Consider the following 23,266-nt stretch of genomic DNA (forward strand, 5'->3'; position numbering starts at 1 on the left):
AGAGAGAGGGACAGACAGACAGACACACACAAAGAGACAGCAAGACAGAGAGAGACCCCAATGTCAACATTACCACTTTTATTGTCAGGATACTTGCGTCATGTAAAATATTTCAATACAGTAAAAATGCATGTCCCATATGCCATCCTCTACACAATGTGTTGGTTTGTCATCAGGAAGATAAGGCTTTGCCCACAGCGATAAAAACGGCAGCTCTCTCTCAGCACAACAGAAGCTACTTCACCACTTTTTGTGTGTGTGAAAACAAAACAGATTAAATTATAAACTACTAAAATCGTATTTTTTTTTTATTCCTTTGTTGTTTTTGTTTGTTTTTTCTCAATAAAGCCCTCAACCAGAGCTGTGGGCGGGGCCCCACAAACTCCCAGAATGCTCCTGTCAGCAGCTCAATTCGGTCCCCAACGAAGATGCCCATGGAAGGGCGGACAGACACACAGACAGAGGGACAGAGACAGTCACATAGTAGCTTTAGTCTCATCGAAGCTTCAACAGGAAGAGGGGAATCCGGATGGAAAGGGGTAGAGCATTGGTGGAGGGGTAAGGAGAGAAGGAAAGGAGGGTAAGGGAAGAGGGGAGCCCCGGTTCCACCTTCTGTTTGTTGGTCTTGTGGTTGTAGTTAAGTTCCAGTTCTGAAGGTTAACTTTGTAATGGTCACAAACGTGCAGCGACGATAACTTGAACCACAGAGGAAGGAACGAGGGAAACAACAAACTGACAGCATCTGTTCTTCCTTCTCCATCTTTCTCTTGGTTTAGTCTCCATGTGTTGGTCATGGTTGAATTGAAGTCATGTTCTGTCATGGCTGATGTTGTTGCGTTATGTCATGTACTGTCATGGCTGATGTTGTTGCATTATGTCATGTTCTGTCATGGCTGATGTTGTTGCATTATGTCATGTTCTGTCATGGCTGATGTTGTTGCGTTATGTCATGTTCTGTCATGGCTGATGTTGTTGCATTATGTCATGTTCTGTCATGGCTGATGTTGTTGCGTTATGTCATATTCTTTTAGAATGAGTATATTGTATTAACATACTGGGCTAATGGACTGCTGCAGTGAGGGTGGACCGGTGGGCTGTTGCCATAGACACACCCACTTCCCTTAGTACATTCTCCCTCGCGGGCATGGCGAGGGGTGGGTAGAGGTCAGGGGTCAGTAGCGGTGGGTCTGGTGTGAGTACTGCGGGGGCTGCTGGGAGGTAGAGGAGTATCCAATGCTGCTTTGGGGCAGTGATGTGCTTGGTCCGGGGTTCTGGTAGGCAGCATGTGGATTGGAGCGCTGACAGATAAATAAGGTAACTTATCAGACTCTTAATTTCCAATTTAGGTTTTTACAATTTGGTGGGATAACCCAGAAATGAGCTAAATCATGCTGTATATGGTATTGCGTGTGTGTACCATACCTGATAGTCTGAGGTCATGAGGCCACTTGAGGTAGTGACTGGCGGGATCACTCGCACCTTCTTTAGGGGCGGGCCCTGGGCATGGCTATTGTCAGGGTTACCAGTGTGCCCCGCCCCATTGGTGTGGTTGTTCCCCTGCTGCTGCTGGTTCTTCTGGAAAATGAAACACCCACCCAAGCATCCATCAACGGATAACCATACACTAACACACACTGGAAATACACTCACATGTTTCGCTTAAAAGACCCAATGCAGACATTTTTATATATTTTATCAATATCAATTTTGTATCAATATCAAATCATTTCTGGGTAACAATTAAGTAACTAACTGTAATACATTTCCTAGATTTCCAAGAATTTTGCTAGGACTGTCTGTGAGTGGTCTGAGTGGCGAGGGGAAAACTGAAAAACAAGCGGTTATTGGCAGAGAGGTTTGGAACCCTCTGTTATTGGTCTATTAACCAATTTACCACAGTGATGTCACCATGGAAAGCTGAAACTAAATCCCATTACAAACCTGCTAATAACAAGTTTGTGAAGAAATGATACAAAACACAGGAGATTAAAAAAAAAAATACACTGGGCCTTTAAAAACTTTTCATCTACATTTGACTAAACACACACACACACACACACACACACACACACACACACACCACACTAAAAGTTTGGATAAACCTACTCATTCAAGGGTTTTTCTTTATTTTTATTTTTTTCTACATTGTAGAATAATAGTGAAGACAAAACTACGAAATAACACATATGGAATAATGTAGCAACCAAAAAAAGTGCTTAAAGTGCATCTCACTTTAATAATGGGAATTGATGGGAAATGATGTAAATATATCACTAGCCACTTTAAACAATGCTACCTTATATAATGTTACTTACCCTACATTATTCATCCCATATGTATACGTATATACTGTACTCTATATCATCGACTGCATCCTTATGTAATACATGTATCACTAGCCACTTTAACTATGCCACTTGGTTTACATACTCATCTCATATGTATATACTGTACTCGATATCATCTACTGTATCTTGCCTATGCTGCTCTGTACCATCACTCATTCATATATCCTTATGTACATATTCTTTATCCCCTTACACTGTGTATAAGACAGTAGTTTTTTGGAATTGTTAGTTAGATTACTTGTTGGTTATTACTGCATTGTCGGAACTAGAAGCACAAGCATTTCGCTACACTCGCATTAACATCTGCTAACCATGTGTATGTGACAAATAAAATTTGATTTGATTTGATTTATATATAGTACCAGTCAAAAGTTTAGACACACCTACTCATTCCAGGTTTTAATTATTTATTTATTTGACTATTTTCTACATTGTAGAATAACAGTGAAGACATCAAAACTATGAAATAATACATATGCAATCATGTAATATCCAAAAAAGTATATTTTATATTCTTTGAAGTAGCCACCCTTTGCCTTGATGAAATCTTTGCACACTCTTGGCATTCTCTCAACCAGCTTCATGAGGTAGTCCCCTGGAATGCCTTTCCATTAACAGCTGTGCCTTGTTAAAAGATAATTTGTGGAATTTCTTTCCTTAATGCGTTTGAGCCAATCAGTTGTGTTGTGAAGGTCAGTCAATCTGGAAAATGAACTTTGAACGTTTCTTCAAGTGCAGTCGCAAAAACCATCAAGTGCTTTGATGAAACTGGCTCTCATGAGGACCGCCACAGGAATGGAAGAACCAGAGGTACCTCTACTGCAGAGGATAAGTTCATTAGAGTTACCAGCCTCATAAAGTGAAGCCAAAATATATTATTCACAGAGTTCAAGTAACAGACACATCTCAACATCAACTGTTCAGAGGAGACTGCGTGAATCAGTCCCTCATGGCCGAGTTGCTGCAAAGAAGCCACTACTAAAGGACACCAATAAGAAGACTTGCTTGGGCCAAGAAACACGAGCAATGGAAATTAGACTGGTGGAAATCTGTCCTTTGGTCTGATGAGTCCAAATTTGAGATTTTTGGTTTCAACCACCATGTCTTTGTGAGATGCAGAGTAGGTGAATGGATGATCTCTGCATGTGTGGTCCCCACCGTGAAGCATGGAGGAGGGTCCTGGAGGGCCCTCACCTCCTCCCTGTAGGCCGTCTCGTCGTTGTTGGTAATCAAGCCTACCACTGTTGTGTCGTCCGCAAACTTGATGATTGAGTTGGAGGCGTGCATGGCCACGCAGTCGTGGGTGAACAGGGAGTACAGTTGCCTACCCTCACCACCTGGGGGCGGCCCGTCAGGAAGTCCAGTACCCAGTTGCACAGGGCGGGGTCGAGACCCAGGGTCTCGAGCTTGATGACGAGCTTGGAGGGTACTATGGTGTTGAATGCCGAGCTGTAGTCGATGAACAGCATTCTCACATAGGTATTCCTCTTGTCCAGATGGGTTAGGGCAGTGTGCAGTGGGCAGTGTGGTTGAGATTGCATCATCTGTGGACCTATTTGGGCGGTAAGCAAATTGGAGTGGGTCAAGGGTGTCAGGTAGGGTGGAGGTGATATGGTCCTTGACTAGTCTCTCAAAGCACTTCATGATGACGGATGTGAGTGCTACGGGCGGTAGTCGTTTAGCTCAGTTACCTTAGCTTTCTTGGGAACAGGAACAATGGTGGCCCTCTTGAAGCATGTGGGAACAGCAGACTGGTATAGGGATTGATTGAATATGTCCGTAAACACACCGGCCAGCTGGTCTGCGCATGCTCTGAGGGCGCGGCTGGGGATGCCGTCTGGGCCTGCAGCCTTGCGAGGGTTAACACGTTTAAATGTCTTACTCACTTCGGCTGCAGTGAAGGAGAGACCGCATGTTTCCGTTGCAGGCCGTGTCAGTGGCACTGTATTGTCCTCAAAGCGGGCAAAAAGTTATTTAGTCTGCCTGGGAGCAAGACATCCTGGTCCGTGACTGGGCTGGGTTTCTTCCTGTAGTCCGTGATTGACTGTAGACCCTGCCACATACCTCTTGTGTCTGAGCCGTTGAATTGAGATTCTACTTTGTCTCTATACTGACGCTTAGCTTGTTTGATTGCCTTGCAGAGGGAATAGCTGCACTGTTTGTATTCAGTCATGTCACCAGACACCTTGCCCTGATTAAAAGCAGTGGTTCGCGCCTTCAGTTCCACACGAATGCTGCCATCAATCCACGGTTTCTGGTTAGGGAATGTTTTAATCGTTGCTATGGGAACGACATCTTCAACGCACGTTCTAATGAACTCGCACACCGTATCAGCGTATTCGTCAATGTTGTTGTCTGACGCAATACGAAACATCTCCCAGTCCACGTGATGGAAGCAGTCTTGGAGTGTGGAGTCAGCTTGGTCGGACCAGCGTTGGACAGACCTCAGCGTGGGAGCTTCTTGTTTTAGTTTCTGTCTGTAGGCAGGGATCAACAAAATGGAGTCGTGGTCAGCTTTTCCGAAAGGGGGCGGGGCAGGGCCTTATATGCGTCGCGGAAGTTAGAGTAACAATGATCCAGGGTCTTTCCACCCCTGGTTGCGCAATCGATATGCTGATAAAATTTAGGGAGTCTTGTTTTCAGATTAGCCTTGTTAAAATCCCCAGCTACAATGAATGCAGCCTCCGGATAAATCGTTTCCAGTTTGCAGAGAGTTAAATAAAGTTCGTTCAGAGCCATCGATGTGTCTGCTTGGGGGGATATATACGGCTGTGATTATAATCGAAGAGAATTCTCTTGGTAGATAATGCGGTCTACATTTGATGTGAGGAATTCTAAATCAGGTGAACAGAAGGATTTGAGTTCCTGTATGTTTCTTTCATCACACCATGTCACGTTGGCCATAAGGCATACGCCCCCGCCCGTCTTCTTACCAGAAAGATGTTTGTTTCTGTCGGCGCGATGCGTGGAGAAACTAGCTGGCTGCACCGCTTCGGATTGCGTCTCTCCAGTTAGCCATGTTTCCGTGAAGCAGAGAACGTTACAGTCTCTGATGTCCCTCTGGAATGCTACCCTTGCTCGGATTTCATCAACCTTGTTGTCAAGAGACTGGACATTGGCAAGAAGAATGCTAGGGAGTGGTGCACGATGTGCCCGTCTCCGGAGTCTGACCAGAAGACCGCTTCGTTTCCCTCTTTTTCTGAGTCGTTTTTTTTTTTTTGGTCGCTGCATGTGAACCATTCCGTGGCACTGGTTGTAAGGCAGAACACAGGATCCGCATCGCGAAAAACATATTCTTGGTCGTACTGATGGTGAGTTGACGCTGATCTTATATTCAGTAGTTCTTCTCGGCTGTATGTAAAGAAACCTAAGATGACCTGGGGTACTAGTGTAAGAAATAACACGTAAAAAAACAAAAAACTGCATAGTTTCCTAGGAACGCGAAGCGAGGCGGCCATCTCTGTCGGCGCCGGAAGTACTATGTACTAATATATATATATATTATATTATATAAGGCACTCACATTTCTGACTTTCTCTGCCTTGTCCTCTGGCTCCTCCTCTGTCAGGAACTCCCTCTTTGGGTAGGGGATCTGGCAGCCTGCAAACACACTGAGTGAGAAATACAAAGAGTTATCAATCACTTATCTTACAGGATATACCCCCACATAACCCCAGACATGTAGTAATAAATGTGCTACTCCGTTCTGCCACCTCTGGTCTCCTGGCGTCCCACCCCTACCGGGGGTCATCTCCCGCTCAGCCCAGTAAAAGCTCTTTTCTGTCCTGGCACCCCACTGGTGGAACCAAGCTTCCCCTTAACGTCATGGCAGCTGCCAATCTTCCAGAAATTGTTTGAAACCCTACTTCTTTCAAAGCAGTGGAGGCTCCTCAGAGGAGGACCATCCTCCTCAATGAATTTCATAAAAATGTTAGTTATCCTTTTCAGATAAAACTATACTAAATATAATCACGTCACCAAATAACTGATTAAAACACACTATTTTGCAAAGAAGGTCTACAGTAGCCTCAACAGCACTCTGTAGGGTAGCACCATGGTGTAGCCGGAGGACAGCTAGCTTCCGTCCTCCTCTGGGTACATTGACCTCAATACAAAACCTAGGTGGATCATGGTTCTCACCCCCTTCCATATACTTACACAGTAATTATGACAACTTCCGGAGGGCGTCCTACAGCCTATCAGAGCTCTTGCAGCATAAACTGACATGTTGTCCACCCAATCAAAGGATCAGAAAATTAATCTAGTACTGAAAGCATAAGCTACTGCTAGCTAGCACAGCAGTGGATAAAATGTGGTGAGTTATTGACTCAGAGAGAAAGACAATAGTTGAACAGTTTTGAACACAATTTCTTCCAAAATGAGACCTGAGACCGATTGAAAGTGAAAAGAAATTACACTTACTTTGCTAGCAAATGCAGCTAGCTAATTTAGCCTAATGAAACAACCTGCTCCAACAGAGGGATGCTATGTTAGCTAGCTGGCTATGACTTTCCAACACAACACTGGAACTCCAAGTCAAGGTAAGCTTTTGGTATTACTACTGCGTGGTTCGCCGGTGTAACTGCATACTGACTATACACTAACACGTTAGTTCTGTTAGCTATGCTGACTAAGACGTTACTTTAGCTAATATGGTGACAACGATGTAGGCTGTTTGTAGAGGACTGGCTTGGAAAGGTTTTTTCGCCGGGTCACATACAGCTGATTTGCTGTGCATTAAAGTTCACAAGCAAAGGGAAGGAATACAGCGTGAGAGTTTATGCATGATCAGGGGTGTATTCATTCCGTCGATTCTGTTGAAAAACATTTCTTAAACGGAAGCAAACGGAACAAAAACGGGGATAAACATACCTGTCCAATAGAAACTCTTGTTTTCAATGGACTAATGATTACACCCTATATCAGCTAGATGCAGGCATGAGTGTGCAAGGCGGTATTGAATGCCACTGTCTGTCACCTCAAATTTGTCTCTCGACCTGTTTGCTCCGACATCGTAAACTTGAATTCATAGGCTAGGTTGTAGCAACCTCATGGTGAGTATAGGGAAAATTGGAGTATCATGTAGTAGCCTAAACCGATCGCTGTACATTGAACTGGGTGAATGGAATATGAATGAAAGTCATCCAATATGCTGTAATAGAAATAAGGCCATGATCAGACCTGCCAACCCTGTCCAACTGTTTAGAGTACCAGATGGGCACGGCAAATTGGAGATTCATGTGCTTAGACAAACATTATGCATCACACCTGGTTCAGTTTAGTCCTCTGAAAAGGTATTTACAAAACATAAATAAAAGATTCATACTGATAAATACAGAACATATAATATAAATATATGTTTTGTGGAATTAGCACTCTCAAACAGGGCCAATCACTAGGGCCAGCTCACAAGTATTGGTTTTTTAGACACGGTTCCTAATCAACACTAAAAGCAAAATCATTTTGAAAACATAAAAGCAAATGATCACATTGACACAGACTGGCTACACAAAGCTCAAGTAGGCTACCGCAAAGGGAATCTGAACGCTGTTCAGTAGGCTACCGCTAAGGGAATCTGAACGCTGTTCAGTAGGATAATGCAAAGGGAATCTGAAAGCTGTTCAGTAGGATAATGCAAAGGGAATCTGAAGGCTGGTCAGTAGGCTACCGCAAAGGGAATCTGAAGGCTGTTCAGTAGACTACCGCAAAGGGAATCTGAAGGCTGTTCAGTAGACTACCGCAAAGGGAATCTGAAGGCTGGTCAGTAGGCTATCGCAAAGAGAATCTGAAGGCTGTTCAGTAGACTACCGCAAAGGGAATCTGAAGGCTGTTCAGTAGACTACCGCAAAGGGAATCTGAAGGCTGTTCAGTAGACTACCGCAAAGGGAATCTGAAGGCTGTTCAGTAGACTACCGCAAAGGGAATCTGAAGGCTGTTCAGTAGGCTACCGCAAAGGGAATCTGAACGCTGTTCAGTAGGCTACCGCAAAGAGAATCTGAAGGCTGTTCAGTAGGCTACCGCAAAGAGAATCTGAAGGCTGTTCAGTAGGCTACCGCAAAGAGAATCTGAAGGCTGTTCAGTAGGCTACCGCAAAGAGAATCTGAAGGCTGTTCAGTAGGCTACCGCAAAGAGAATCTGAAGGCTGTTCAGTAGGCTAATGCAAAGAGAATCTGAAGGCTGTTCAGTAGGCTAATGCAAAGGGAATCTGAAGGCTGTTCAGTAGGCTACTGCAAAGGGAATCTGAAGGCTGTTCAGTAGGCTACTGCAAAGGGAATCTGAACGCTGTTCAGTAGGATAATGCAAAGGGAATCTGAAGGCTGGTCAGTCGGCAACCGCAAAGGGAATCTGAACGCTGTTCAGTAGGATAATGCAAAGGGAATCTGAAGGCTGTTCAGTAGGATAATGCAAAGGGAATCTGAAAGCTGTTCAGTAGGATAATGCAAAGGGAATCTGAACGCTGTTCAGTAGGATAATGCAAAGGGAATCTGAAGGCTGTTCAGTAGGCTACCGCAAAGAGAATCTGAAGGCTGTTCAGTAGGATAATGCAAAGGGAATCTGAACGCTGTTCAGTAGGCTACTGCAAAGAGAATCTGAAGGCTGTTCAGTAGGCTACCGCAAAGAGAATCTGAAGGCTGTTCAGTAGGCTACTGCAAAGGGAATCTGAACGCTGTTCAGTAGGCTACCGCAAAGAGAATCTGAAGGCTGTTCAGTAGGCTAATGCAAAGAGAATCTGAACGCTGTTCAGTAGGCTAATGCAAAGGGAATCTGAAGGCTGTTCAGTAGGCTACTGCAAAGGGAATCTGAACTCTGTTCAGTAGGCTACTGCAAAGAGAATCTGAATGCTGTTCAGTAGGCTACTGCAAAGGGAATCTGAACTCTGTTCAGTAGGCTACCGCAAAGAGAATCTGAATGCTGTTCAGTAGGATAATGCAAAGAGAATCTGAATGCTGTTCAGTAGGCTAATGCAAAGGGAATCTGAAGGCTGTTCAGTAGGCTACCGCAAAGAGAATCTGAAGGCTGTTCAGTAGGCTAATGCAAAGAGAATCTGAACGCTGTTCAGTAGGATAATGCAAAGGGAATCTGAATACTGTTCAGTAGGCTACCGCAAAGGGAATCTGAAGGCTGTTCAGTAGGCTACCGCAAAGAGAATCTGAACGCTGTTCAGTAGGATAATGCAAAGGGAATCTGAACTCTGTTCAGTAGGATAATGCAAAGAGAATCTGAATACTGTTCAGTAGGCTACCGCAAAGAGAATCTGAACGCTGTTCGCTAGAAGAGTCTGTTTCAGCCTATGTAAAGGTGTATTTGCAGACCATATATCATTTCAGATGTTTGAAATTGATAAAATCTAAAATGTAGTGCAAAGGCATTTTAGAAGCATTGCCTCTGAATCTAATACCGGACACTCATTCATCGCGCAGTCTTCTAAACTCGACTCCATTTAATTCCAAGATGTTTATATTTAATTATACTTTTGTAATGCTTTTTGTGACGTGTAAAATACAACTAATGGGACGCAGAATTAAATGTTTTTCACACTCGCACAAATGCGAACAGTTATTTTTCATACTTGCATTTCATTTCTTTCACTAGGAAATGCGAGTGAACTGCTGACACATTAGAGCCCACTGAATGTCCATCTTATGTTCGCTAACGTTCGCTTGAACCAATGTGTTTACCTTTCCACAACACACAGAGTCCATGTGTTAACTTACAGCTGACAGTCTGCAAACTCAGCATCACAACAAACAGGAGGGACAGACACGAGGAAGCTACGTTGAATAATGATGTATTCATCTCCATGTCCGTTGACACAAACTCAGCATCACAACAAACAGGAGGGACAGACACGAGGAAGCTACGTTGAATAATGATGTATTCATCTCCATGTCCGTTGACACAAACTCAGCATCACAACAAACAGGAGGGACAGACACGAGGAAGCTACGTTGAATAATGATGTATTCATCTCCATGTCCGTTGACACAAACTCAGCATCACAACAAACAGGAGGGACAGACACGAGGAAGCTACGTTGAATAATGATGTATTCATCTCCATGTTCGTTGACACAAACTCAGCATCACAACAAACAGGAGGGACAGACACGAGGAAGCTACGTTGAATAATGATGTATTCATCTCCATGTCCGTTGACACAAACTCAGCATCACAACAAACAGGAGGGACAGACACGAGGAAGCTACGTTGAATAATGATGTATTCATCTCCATGTCCGTTGACACAAACTCCGTCCATGTCTGTGTGTTGCAGCTGGAGAATCAGGATGTTAGATTGACTCACTGGATACTTTTTGTCTTCTTCATGTATTTAATATAAAATACCAGGCCTTTTTCCTTTCTGCGTACTTTTAACTCGGATCTCGTACCTGCGTACATGGACAGGGAACGCAAAATGTGTGCATGTTGGCCGGTCTGCATGCCCATGAAAACAAAACTCGTCTCCCTCATCTGAAGCGGCCCTGACCGTCACTGCTTCAAAGAGTATTTTAAATAAATTCTCCCCCAAAAACGGCACTTGTCTTTTCTTACTAGCACTGACATTGCATGCAACTACTTTACTGAAGCCATCTTAAGATGAATGAACTTAAGTCGCTCTGGATAAGTGTCAGCTAAATGACTAGAAATGTCAGATGTAATACGTGTTATGTGGTAATACATGTAGTAATACTTGTTATATGGTAATACATGTAGTATTACGTGTATAAAAACGTGTTAAGTGTTTTTTGTTGTTTTTATAAATGTGTTATGTAGTAATAAACAAGTTAGAGATGTTTTATTAGGGTCCTGACTCATAGATGTTTTATTAGGGTCCTGACTCACTCAGAGGTGGGCAGTGGTTCCTCCAGGAAGTAAGGGTCCTGCATGGCCTGCTCAGACGTGATCCTGCGGATCGGGTCCATGGTCAGCAGCTTCTGGAGCTAAACACAACGTTAAGACACATCACGAGTAAAACACAGTGAACGTTCACACAACGTCAGCCTGAACAATGCTACAGTATGTAACAACAATCTCCAGGCAAAACTAACTTTAACTCACCAAGTGGAATGCTTTGCTGTCTGGTTTCACTTTGTGTTTCTCCATGTATTTTATTAGGCTGCAGTTTGTATACCTGTAAAAAAAAAAAAAGGTGTTATTTCAGTTTGTACACCCGTGATAAAAGGTGTTATTTCAGTTTGTACACCCGTGATAAAAGGTGTTATTTCAGTTTGTACACCCGTGATAAAAGGTGTTATTTCAGTTTGTACACCCGTGATAAAAGGTGTTATTTCAGTTTGTACACCCGTGATAAAAGGTGTTATTTCAGTTTGTACACCCGTGATAAAAGGTGTTATTTCAGTTTGTATACCTGTGATACAAGGTGTTATTTAAGTTTGTACACCTGTGATACAAGGTGTTATTTCAGTTTGTACACCCGTGATAAAAGGTGTTATTTCAGTTTGTACACCCGTGATAAAAGGTGTTATTTCAGTTTGTACACCCGTGATAAAAGGTGTTATTTCAGTTTGTACACCCGTGATAAAAGGTGTTATTTCAGTTTGTACACCTGTGATACAAGGTGTTATTTAAGTTTGTACACCCGTGATACAAGGTGTTATTTCGTGATAAAAGGTGTTATTTCAGTTTGTACACCCGTGATAAAAGGTGTTATTTCAGTTTGTACACCCGTGATAAAAGGTGTTATTTCAGTTTGTATACCTGTGATACAAGGTGTTATTTAAGTTTGTACACCTGTGATACAAGAACAGGTTATTTCAGTGGATGAGTAGAAGACATATCCAATCTTAAAATCCTAAAATTGATATTTTCTGAGCTGGCAGGAAGCATGCAGGCAGTCAGGCACACATGTAGAGATAAAGGTACTCACGTGTTCCGTCTGAAGTCCTTCATCAGAGTGGAGTGTTCGGGCATCTTCTTGATGTCTTCCCAGTCCTTCTCTGAGGATTACATCATCAGACTGTGTCAGTGAGTGTTTGTACAGAACCCACATATTGCTTTGGATTCACACAAGCCCGGACATAATAGAACTGTGCCTAGTCAGGGTTTAATTGCACTCGTCAGTATTCTCTTAATATCACCGTTATCCAGGCAGGTTCGGATTACACATGGGCTCTCCAAGGTTTGACCAAGGTAAAACACTTCACACATACAAGCGCCCATTTCAATGCACATAGCCGTGTCCTGATGAGTTATGGGAGTATCCAGCCCTCGTGGGGTAACCCCCCCCCCATATCCAACCCTCATGGGGAACCCCTCTATCCAGCCCTTGTGGGGGAACCCTCTATATCTAGCCCTCGTGGGGGAACCCTCTATATCTAGCCCTCGTGGGGGAACCCCTCTATTTCCAGCCCTCGTGGGGAACCCCCTCCCTATACCCAGCCATCGTGGGGTAAACCCCCACCCCCCATATCCAGCCCTCGTGGGGAACCCCTCTATATCTAGCCCTCGTGGGGGAATCCCCCCTCTATATCCAGCCCTCGTGGGGGAACCCCTCTATATCCAGCCCTCGTGGGGGAACCCCCTCTATATCCAGCCCTCGTGGGGGAACCCCTCTATACCCAGCCCTCGTGGGGGAACCCCTCTATATCCAGCCCTCGTGGGGGAACCCCCTCTATTTCCATTCCTCGTGGGGGAACCCCCTCTATATCCAGCCCTCGTGGGGAACCCTCTATATCTAGGATTTGAAACCAGCATCCTCTTGGTTGCCAGCTTACTTCCCAACATATTTTTGTCAGACTCTGGATTCGAACTGGCAACCCTCCAACCGCTAGGCTACCTGCCGCCTAGCCCAGCCCAGCTCTCTCACCAGCAGGGAAGCCCATGACGTTGAAGATGCGGTCCAGCTGGTCATGGTGGTAGGGGTTACTGGTCTTGATGTCCTCTTGGCGACAGTGGAAGATGGGCTCAGATGTCAACAGCTCGGCAAAGATGCAGCCAATAGCCCAGATGTCTGACAGATGCACATGCAAGATTAGAGATGTCACACTGGGATTGGAGCACACGCCCAGTCAGAGACACCCTCTTGAACATGCTTGCGCACACACACACACACACACACACACACACACATACACATACACACCCCATGGCCGTTCTCACCGATGGCTTTGGTGTAGTGCCTGGCACCTAGCAGTAGCTCTGGTGCCCTGTACCAGAAGGTGACCACCACAGGGTCCAGATCTGCTAACGGCTTCAGTGGTGAGTTAAAGAGGCGGGCAAAGCCCATGTCCGCTGTAGGGAAACACAAATCAATAAATAATAATGAAGTATAATGTTCAAATAATGTGTAATGAGAGGTGAATTAACTATATCCATTATATGTACTGAAATAAAGCCTTATAACCTATATGTAGTGACATAAAGCCTTATAACCTATATGTAGTGACATAAAGCCTTATAACCTATATGTACTGACATAAAGCCTTATAACCTATATGTACTGACAAAACCTCATGAAAAGGGTCCTGAAAACACGCCATGAGATCTCGTCGTACCGATCTTTACTCGACCCCTCTCTGGCCCCTCCCCCATCACTAGGATGTTGGCAGGTTTCTGAGGAAAAACAGATGACAGTTAAAGCAGCAATCAGCAGTTGAAAGAATAACAGTGTTTTGCCCGCCACTGTTTCACATGGGGCCGGAGAAATGTAACAACTCTCAAGTTAATAGACAGCGCTATGGATGCACGGAACGACCATCCATGAAATCAACATTTTTATTTAACCATGTTTTGCAGCTATACAGTGTTTGCGTACGTTTACTTTGTTTACAAACATTGGAGTAAAACATAGTTATATTTTGGGTTCTGATGGGGTATGACACTTGAACTAAGCTCATGAGGCATTTATTAGTTAAATTCTTCAAGAATCAATGGATACATATATTTAATTTATAAGTCCAAAATTGATGAAGCTACTGCAGATTGTCCCTTCAATGTAATCCAAATTTTTTACTTCCATTATCCTAATACCCACAGTGATAACACATTAACTGAAAGGAATTAAAGATTCATTTGGCACCATAAGGCTGAATCACATGTGAATGGTTCAGGAAGTGTCAATGCTGCCCTCTGGTGGAAAAACAGTGAACATAACATCCAAGAGAGCAGCAGAACAAGACTCTCTTCTGATCTCTCCTCTCCTCGACCCCTTCCTCCCTCCCTCCCTAGAGCTCTGTGTAGGACCCAGTTGGTGTGCAGGAAATGGATGCTCTGTCTCCTTCGGTCTCTCACCAGGTCTCTGTGTAGGACCCAGTTGGCGTGAAGGTAATGGATGCCGTCCAGGATCTGGTAAAGCAGGGACTTGACCATCCCCCTGGGCAGCTGTAGGGGCTTCTTATTGGCCTTGGACGCTCTGTGGAACTTTATGATGTGCTGTGGATACAGGGGGCATTGTTAGTGTGTGTGTGTGTGTGTGTGTGTGTGTGTGTATATTACTTTTCTTGTGGAAATCGTAAATCCCCACAAGGATAGTAAAACAACAAACATTTTCCAGGTCCCCACAAGAACAAAGACTATTTTAGGGGTGAGGTTTAGGTTTACAATTAGAATTAGGGTTAAAGTTAGGGAAAATAGGATAGTGAATGGAACTCAAATGTCCCCACAAGGATAGTGAAACATAAAGGACGTGTGTATTACCCAGAGGTCATGCTCGGCATAGTCGAAGAGCAACCAGACTTTGCGGTCTGCGTGTGACAGGAACACCTTCTGCAGTGAGATCACATTAGGATGCTTCAGCTCCCGCAGTAACTAGAAGAAGAAACATTCACACAGACATTATGGGATGTCTCACAGTTATGCCTGCTCGAGCTAAACACCACACTTACTGCAATCTCTCTGCAGGCAGACATGGAGATGCCAGTGCCTTCAATCTGCTTGAGGGCGTAGTCCTTATCATCCTTCCTGCAGACAGAGAAGATACAGCATCATCCCCAGTTCACCACAGTTCCCATGGGACCTTGCTACACAGAGATAATGGAGGCTGGTGGAACAGGAGTGTGAAAGGGGGAGACCTAGTCAGTTGTACAACTGAATGCATTCAATGTGTCTTACTCATTTAGCCCAACCCCTCAGAGGTGCGGGGGGCTGCCATAATCGACATCCACGTCGTCGTCGGCACCCGGGGAACAGTGGGTTAACGGTCTTGCTCAGGGGCAGAATGACAGATTTTTACCTTGTCAGCTCAGGGATTCGATCCAGCAACCTTTTGGTTACTGGCCCAACGCTCTAACCACTAGGCTACCTGCCTGGCCGTGAGAAGTGGGAAAGATGCTTCAATTACCTCCCGATTTAAGTAAAATAGTTATTGGTCTTGTACATATATTTTGCAGATGTTATCAGGTTTCTAGCTCCAATACTGCAGTCTGTATGACTGCAATCAATACACACAAATCCACTAAATAAAATGAAAGGAATTAAGAAATATCAGAACAAACAATGTCAGAATTCATATATGATGTACAGTGCATTCAGAAAGTATTCAGATCTCTTGACTTTTTCCACATTTTGTTACGTTACAGCCTTATTCTAAAATTGATTAAATTGTTCCCCCCCCTCATCAATCTACACACAGTACCCTTCAATAACAAAACAGGTTTTTAGACATTTTTGCAAATATATTAAAAATAAAAAAACTGAAAAATCACATTTACATAAGTATTCAGACTATTTACTCAGTACATTGTTGAAGCACCTTTGGCAGTGATTACTGCCTCAAGTCTTCTTGGGTATGACGCTATAAGCTTGGCACAACTGTATTTGGGGAGTTTCTCCCAGTCTTCTCTGCAGATCCTCTCAAGCTCTGTCAGGTTGGATGGGGAGTGTCACTGCACAGATATTTTCAGGTCTCTCCAGTGACGTTCGATCGGGTTCAAGTACAGGCTCTGGCTGGACCACTCAAGGACATTCAGAAACTTGTCCTGAAGCCACTCCTGCGTTGTCTTGGCTGTGCGCTTAGGGCCGTTGTGCTGTTAGAAGGTGAACCTTTGCCCTAATCTGAGGTCCTTAGCGCTCTACAGCAGGTTTTCATCAAGGATCTCTCTGTACTTTGCTCCGTTTATCTTTCCCTCGATCCTGACTAGTCTCCCAGTCCCTTCCGCTGAAAAACATCCCCACAGCATGATGCTGCCACCACCATTTTTTAAATACATTTTTTTATTTGACCTTTATTTAACCAGGTAGGCCAGTTGAGAACAAGCTCTCATTTACAACTGCAACCTGGCCAAGACAAAGCAAAGCAGTGCGACAAAAAAATAACACAGAGTTACACATGGGATAAACAAAAGTACAGTCAATTACACAATAGAAAAATCTATATACAGTCTGTGCAAATGGAGTAAGGAGGTAAGGCAATAAATAGGCCATAGTAGTGAAGTAATTACAATTTAGCAATTTAACACTGGGGTGATAGATGTGCAAATGATGATGTGAAAGTAGAAATACTGGTGTGCAAAAGAGCAAAAAATTAAATAAAAACAATATGGGGATGAGGTAGGTAGATTGGATGGGCTATTTGCAGATGGGCTATGTACAGCTGCAGCGATCAGTAAGCTGTTCAGATAGCTGATGCTTAAAGTTAGTGAGGGAGATATAAGTCTCCAACTTCAGCGATTTTTGCAATTCCAATTTGACACAGTAAACTCTGAGAAGTAGTTGTTGAACCAGGCTGTTGAGTCTACCGATAAGAATGTGGTGATTGATAGAGTCGAAAGCCTTGGACAGGTCGATGAAGATGGCAGTACAGTACTGTCTTTTATTGATGGCGGTTATGATATGGTTTAGGACCTTGAGCATGGCTGAGGTGCACCCGTGACCAGCTCAGAAACCGGATTGCACAGTAGAGAAGGTTCGGTGGGATTCGAAATGGTCAGTGATTTTTATTTGATTTTTGTTTTTTGTTTGTTAACTTTCGAAGATTTTAGAAAGGCAGGGCAGGAAGGATATAGGTCTTTAACAGTTTGGGTCTAGAGTGTCACCCCCTTTGAAGAGGGGGATGACCGCGGCAGCTTTTCAATCTTTAGGAATCTCGGACGATACGAAAGAGAGGTTGAACAGACTGGTAATAGGGGTTGCAACAATGGCGGCGGATAATTTTAGAAAGAGAGAGTCCAGATTGTCTAGCCCAGTTGATTTGTACGGGTCCAGGTTTTGCAGCTCTTTCAGAACATCTGCTATCTGGATTTGGGTGAAGGAGAAGCTGGGGAGGCTTGGGCAAGTAGCTGCGGGGGGTGCGGAGCTGTTGGCCGGGGTTGGGGTAGCCAGGAGGAAAACATGGCCAGTCGTAGAGAAATGCTTATTGAAAAACTCGATTATCGTGGATTTATCGGTGGTGACAGTGTTTCCTAGACTCAGTGCAGTGGACAGCTGGGAGGAAGTGCTATTCTTCTCCATGGACTTTACAGTGTCCCAGAACGTTTTGGAGTTAGGGCTACAGGATGCAAATTTCTGTTTGAAAAAGCTAGCCTTTGCTTTCCTAACTGACTGTGTGTATTGGTTCCTGACTTCCCTGAAAAGTTGCATATCGGGGGGACTATCCGATGCTAGTGCAGTACGCCACAGGATGTTTTTGTGCTGGTCGAGGGCAGTCAGGTCTGGAGTGAACCAAGGGCTATATCTGTTCTTAGTTCTACATTTTTTGAAAGGGGCGTGCTTATTTAAAATGGTGAGGAAATTACTTTTAAAGAACAACCATGCTTCACCGTAAGGATGGTGCCAGGTTCCTCCAGATGTGACACTTGCATTAGGCCGAAGAGTTCAATCTTGGTTTCATCAGACCAGTGTATCTTGTTTCTCATGGTCTGAGAGTCCTTTAGGTGCCTTTTGGCAAACTCCAAAACGGGCTGCCATGTGCATTTTACTGAGGAATGGCTTCCGTCTGGCCACTACCATCAAGGCCTGATTGGTGGAGTGCTGCAGAGATGGTTGTCCTTCTGGAATGTTCTCCCATCTCCACAGAGGGACTCTAGAGCTCTGTCAGAGTGACCATCGGGTTTCTTGGTCACTTCCCTGACCAAGACCATTCTCCCCGATTGCTCCGTTTGGCCGGGCGGACAATTGTAGTTAGAGTCTTGGTGATTCCAAACTTCCTCCATTTAAAAATGATGGAGCCACTGTGTTCTTGGGGACCTTCAATGCTGCAGACATGTTTAGGCACCCTTCCCCAGATCTGTGCCTCGACACTATCCCGCCTCGGAGCTCTACGGACAATTCTTTCAACCTCATGGGTTGGTTTTTGCTCTGAAATGCATGGTCAACTGTGGGACCTTGTATAGGCAGATGTGTGCCTTTCAAAATCATGTTCAATTGATTTACAACAAGTCGGAAGTTTAAAGTCAGTTTTCATATTTCCTGATGTTTAATCCTAGTAAAAATTCCCTGTCAAATGTTTAGGGTAGCCTTCCACAAGCTTCCCACATTAAGTTGGGGGAATTTTGGCCCATTTCTCCTGACAGAGCTGGTGGATCTGAGTCAGGTTTGTAGGCCTCCTTGTCATACACGCTTTGCTTGGGGTCATTGTCCATTTGGAAGACCCATTTGCGACCAAGCTTTAACTTCCTGACTGATGTCTTGAGATGCTGCTTCAATATATCCACATAATTTTCCTACCTCATGATGCCATCTATTTTGTGAAGTGCACCAGTTCCTCCTGCAGCAAAGCACCCCCAGAACAGGATGCTACCACCCCCGTGCTTCACGGTTGGGATGGTGTTCTTCGGCTTGCATGGCTCCCCCTTTTTCCTCCAAACATAATGATGGCCATTATGGCCAAACAGTTCCATTTTTGTTACATCAGACCAGAGGACATTTCTCCAAAAAGTACGATCTTTGTCCCCATGTGCAGTTGCAAACCGTAGTCTGGCTTTTTTTATGGGGGATTTGGAGCAGTGGCTTCTTCCTTGCTGAGCGGTCTTTCAGGTTCTGTCGACATATGACTCATTTTACTGTGGATATAGATACTTTTGTACCTGTTTCCTCCAGCATCTTTACAAGGTCCTGTTGTTCTGGGATTGATTTGCACTTCTTGCACCAAAGTATGTTCATCTCTAGGAGACAGAACGTGTCTCCTTCCTGAGCAGTGTGATGGCTGCGTGGTCCCATGGTGTTTATACTTGCGTACTATTGTTTGTACAGATGAACAGGTGTTTGGAAATTGCTCCCAAGGATGAACCTGACTTGTGGAGGTCTACAATATTTTTTCTGAGGTCTTGGCTAATTTCTTTTGACTTTCCCATGATGTCAAGAAAAGAGGCACTGAGTTTGAAGGTAGGCCTTGAAATACATCCACAGGTACACCTCCAATTGACTCAAATGATGTCAATTAGCCTATCAGAATCTTCTAAAGCCATGACATAATTTTCTGGAATTTTCCAAGCTGTTTTAAGGCACAGTCGACTTACTGTATGTAAACGTCTGACCCACTGGAATTGTGATACAGTGAAACAAACGGTCTGTAAACAATTGTTGGGAAAATGACTTGTGTCGTGCACAAAGTAGATGTCCTTACCGACTTGCCAAAACTATAGTTTGTTAACAAAACATTTGTGGAGTGGTTGAAAATGTAGTTTTAATGACTCCAACCTAAGTGTATGTAAACTTCTGACTTCAACTGTTTTTTTTATTTGTAATACAATTGCAAACATTTCTAAAAACCTGCTTTTGCTTTGTCATTATGGGGCATTGGGTGTCGATTGATGAGGAACATTTTTAATTTAAGGCTGTAACGTAGCAACATTTGGATAAAGGGAAGGGTTCTGAATACTTTCCAAATGCACTGTATTTGATGGTGTGTAGACAGTTTGGACAGTATATTAAAAGAAAAGGTGTGTGCAGCAGTAGTTATATAGGATGAGCCTTGACTAGAATACAGTATATACACATATGAAGTGGGTAAAACAGTATGTAAATATTGACCAGTGTTCAAAGACTATGTACATAGGGCAGCAGTCTCTAAGGTGCAGGGTAGAGTACTGGGTGGTAGCCGGCTAGTGGTGACCATTTAACAGTCTGATGGCCTGGAGAAAGATGTTTTTCAGTCTCTCGGTTTCAGCTTTGATACACCTGTACTGTCTATGTCTTCTAGGTGGTAGCAGAGTGAACAGAGTGGTTCGGGTGGCTACGGTCCTTGATGATCTTGTTGGCCTTCCTTTGACACCGGGTGCTGTAGATGTCCTGGAGGGCAGGCAGGGCGCCCCCCGGTTATGAATTGGGCTGACCGCACCACCCTCTGGAGAGCCCTGTGGTTACAGACGTTGCAATTGCTGTACCAGGCGGTGATACAGCCTGACAGGATCCTCTCAATGGTGCATCTGTGGAAGTTTGTGAGGGGTTTAGGGGCCAAGCCAAAGCCAATTTTGGCGCTGTTGCCACCATTTCAGGTTGTCAGTGATGTGCACGCTGAGGAACTTGAAGCGTTTCACACTTTCCACTATGATCTTGTGGATGTGAACGTCCTGTATCTGCTGTCTCTAGAAGTCCACAATCCGCTCCTTCGTTTTGTTGACGTTGAGGGAGAGGTTATTTTCCTGGCACCACTCCGCCAGGGCCCTCGGGGCTCTTGTCATTGGTAATCAAGTCTACCACTGTTGTGTCATCTGCAAACTTGATGATTGAGTTGGAGACATGCATGGCCACACAGTCATTGGTGAACAGGGAGTACAGGAGAGGGCTTAGCACGCACCCTTTTAAGGATCAGCGTAGTGGAGGTGTTGTTGCCTACCTTTACCACCTGGAGGTGGACCATCAGGAAGTCCAGGATCCAATTGCACAGGGTGGGGTTCAGCCCCAGGGCCCTGAGATTAGTGATGAGCTTGGAGAGCACTATATTGTTGAAGGCTAAGCTATAGTTGATTAACAGCAGTCTTACATAGGTATTCCACTTGTCCAGATGGGATAGGGCAGTGTGCAGTGCGATGAGTCATCCGTGGACCTGATGGGGCGGTATACAAATTGTACTGGGTCTAGGGTTTTGGCTAAAAGGTGATATGATCCTTAACTAGCCTCTCAAATCACTTCATGATGACAGAGGTGAGTGCTACGGGGCGATAGTCATTTAGTGCAGTTACCTTTGCTTTCTTTGGCACAGGAACAATGGTGGACATCTTGAAGCAAGTGGGAACAACAGACTGGGATAGGGAGCGATTGAAAATGTCCGTAAACACTCCAGTCTGCACATGCTCTGAGGACACGGCTTAGGATATTGCATGGGCCGGCAGCCTTGCGAGGGTTAACACGCTTAAATGTCTTACTTACTTTGGCCACGGAGAACGAGAGGTCACGCAGTAGCTCTTTTTCCAATGGTCAAATTAACTCACAGATTGGTCTTGGGTACTGTATAAAAACCTACAACTACTACCAGGGTGACCCTTCTCATATGTATGCTTTCCCTTTTCAGAATTACAAGTGTGTGGCCACAGGATGAATATTGTAAATAGATATCTGCCAACAAGCTGTCATAGTAGACAGTGCCACCAATCAATCACCAATATAAAAGCATAATTATCATTGCCTACATGTTTTTTTTCGCTCTGAATAAAACGGTAGGTAAAAACGTTGTATTTGGTCATATGTGGAAATGTGCCTTACCGTCTTTTGAATTTTGTGTAACTTCTAGTCAAGGAGGCATAATGCTAAATATATTGGCACACTCCACCTACCAAGACCATTGCCAAATATGGCCGCTGTCACCTCCTTTTATAGGAAGCCTTGAGGTGGTACCACCCAGCACATCCAGAAGGGAGTGGATTTCATACCTAACCCCTCCCTTGAGATGATGTAAAACCAGATGTTTTTTTCCTTAATTATAGTGAAACATGTCGATATGGTCATCATTTTGAGTCGATTTCAATGGTAGTTGAACTGAAACAACACTTTTGCATCAAACTGTCAAAATGAAGACCATATCGATGTGTTTCACTATAACTAAGCAAAAAACATCTGGTTTTCCATTAAACATTATTTTTCCCCATAATATATTTTACTCTTTAACGCTCCATATTAACTCCTCCTCCACGTGTACTGGATTGGTTAAACAGTGCAGAAGAGAACCATCCCTGACAGTTGTTTTTCTTGTCAAATCCAGTATTTTGGGGATCTCGTTTCAGGCGTTTCTTTTACGCCTGCTACGTAGGATAGCCCCTGGCTTGCTTGGCTGCGTCAGTGATAGGCTGGCCTACTTCACTCAGTTGTTGATATTGCTCCGAAAAATGTAAAAATCTGATCATGTAAAAATGACAGCATAATCTCATACCGAAATACATCCTCAGAATTTCTGGCTGCAATACCCCGACGTGAGTTGTTACAACACCCCCGGTTATGTTATGTTTCATCTGTGAGCGAAGGCGCCCTTATAAAAACTGCTTGATTGAACTGCATTCAACGATGTCAAATTAAGCTGATGGATTTTGCATACACACTGCACCGTTAGCACCGGGATAGATCACTGATGACAGTTGTCAAATCGAGACAGTAAATTGTGTCATGGAGCTCGAGCCCCCATTCTCCAGGTGATATGACGTCTCTGGAGTGTATTCAGTGGGTTCTTCAATCTACTAGTGATTTTAATCACACTACGAGTTACAAATAGGCTTATTGCTGCAAATGGCAATCGGAGATTGGGCCTTGAAAACAGGAGCAATTAACGAAGACAACGGAGTTATTTTATTTGGAGACTGGCGGACCTGAAGGCCTTCTTACTGGCTATATCAATATAAACTTACCCATCTTTTCTCTTTGCTTTATATACATGGCCGTAGGTGCCTCTCCCCACTTTGCATCCCTCATATTCAAACAGGTCCTCTACACGTTCTCTCTCCCCGGTCAGCATCACTTTGAAATCATAGTCCATCTTCTCTGTTGTTTTGGTCAATTATCTTTTGCTTCCTTTTAAAGCGCCGCTTAGGAGGCA

General features: G+C 44.1%; 1 protein-coding gene across 1 annotated transcript; it reads right to left on the minus strand.

Annotated features, from left to right (window-relative positions):
• Window positions 1-63: 63 nt before the first annotated feature.
• On the minus strand, window positions 64-23,207 carry LOC112227711 (cyclin-dependent kinase 8). The gene is made up of 13 exons (XM_024392537.2): window positions 23,079-23,207; window positions 15,192-15,267; window positions 15,004-15,114; window positions 14,599-14,739; window positions 13,863-13,920; window positions 13,468-13,599; window positions 13,175-13,318; window positions 12,236-12,305; window positions 11,407-11,479; window positions 11,191-11,288; window positions 5,872-5,959; window positions 1,423-1,575; window positions 64-1,298 (listed from the first exon to the last, which is right to left on the minus strand). The coding sequence occupies exons 1-13, from the start codon at window positions 23,204-23,206 to the stop codon at window positions 1,173-1,175; spliced, it is 1,398 nt and encodes a 465-aa protein (XP_024248305.1). The 5' UTR covers window position 23,207; the 3' UTR covers window positions 64-1,172.
• Between the last annotated feature and the right edge of the window lie 59 nt (window positions 23,208-23,266).

This window comes from Oncorhynchus tshawytscha, linkage group LG29 (genome assembly GCF_018296145.1).
Source record: "Oncorhynchus tshawytscha isolate Ot180627B linkage group LG29, Otsh_v2.0, whole genome shotgun sequence".
NCBI lineage: Eukaryota > Metazoa > Chordata > Actinopteri > Salmoniformes > Salmonidae > Oncorhynchus > Oncorhynchus tshawytscha.